Raw genomic sequence first — 854 nt, forward strand, 5'->3', positions numbered from 1 at the left:
AACACCTCATGCTTGTAGTCATTAGCTACCTCTAACATTAACTACTACAAAGGTGGTGTCCCATTTTTTTATGGCCAAAAATAATATTGAAAGTTAAATCGCCATCTTAAAGAAATTTAAACTAGCATAAAATTTCGGAGTATTACATCCCTCCCCCCTAAAAAAAAATTTCGTCCTCGAAATTACCTTGAACTCAGTTGAATAGTTCTGGATATTTGATCTTGATTTCGTCTTCTCTTTCCCAAGTCGATTCTTCAACGTTATGATTCCTCCATTGGACTCTTACTAACGGAATTTCCTTTGTTCTTAATCGCTGGATTCTGCGATCCAATATCGATACAGGTTTTTCCTCGTATGTCATGTTTGATTTGATATCCAATGGTTGATAATTAACCACGTGACTTGGGTCTGATACATATTGTCGAAGCATGGATACATGGAACACATTATGAATCGCTGACAAATCTGGTGGCAAAGCGATTCGATAAGCTGCATTCCCAACTTTCTGCAAAATTTCAAAAGGACCAATGAATCTTGGTTGAAGTTTTCCTTTCTTCCCAAAACGCAGAACTCCCTTCATCGGTGCCACTTTTAAGAAAACTTTGTCACCAACATTAAATGACAAATCTTTTCTCCTTCTATCGGCATAACTCTTTTGTCGATCCTGGGCTGCCTTGATTCTAGCTCTTATTTTTTCAACCGCTCGACTAGTTTCTTCAATTATTTCGGGTCCTAGAACTCTTCGTTCACCTACTTCATCCCAATAAAGGGGAGTTCTACATCTTCTGCCATAAAGGGCTTCGTAAGGTGCCATCTTTATCGTAGCTTGGTAGCTATTATTATAGGCAAACTCT

The 854-nt window shown here is 38.2% G+C and overlaps 1 protein-coding gene across 1 annotated transcript in view; it reads right to left on the reverse strand.

The window, feature by feature from the left end:
* Positions 1–160: 160 nt before the first annotated feature.
* Positions 161–854, reverse strand: part of LOC111373722 — a gene marked incomplete at its 5' end in the record, with an annotated part of 1595 nt that continues 901 nt past the window's right edge. The window contains one exon of the mRNA XM_022996297.1: positions 161–664. Coding sequence (XP_022852065.1) covers positions 194–664 — 471 coding nt within the window. The remainder of the gene's footprint in view (positions 665–854) is intronic.

Source organism: Olea europaea, unplaced genomic scaffold (genome assembly GCF_002742605.1).
Source record: "Olea europaea var. sylvestris unplaced genomic scaffold, O_europaea_v1 scaffold11575, whole genome shotgun sequence".
NCBI lineage: Eukaryota > Viridiplantae > Streptophyta > Magnoliopsida > Lamiales > Oleaceae > Olea > Olea europaea.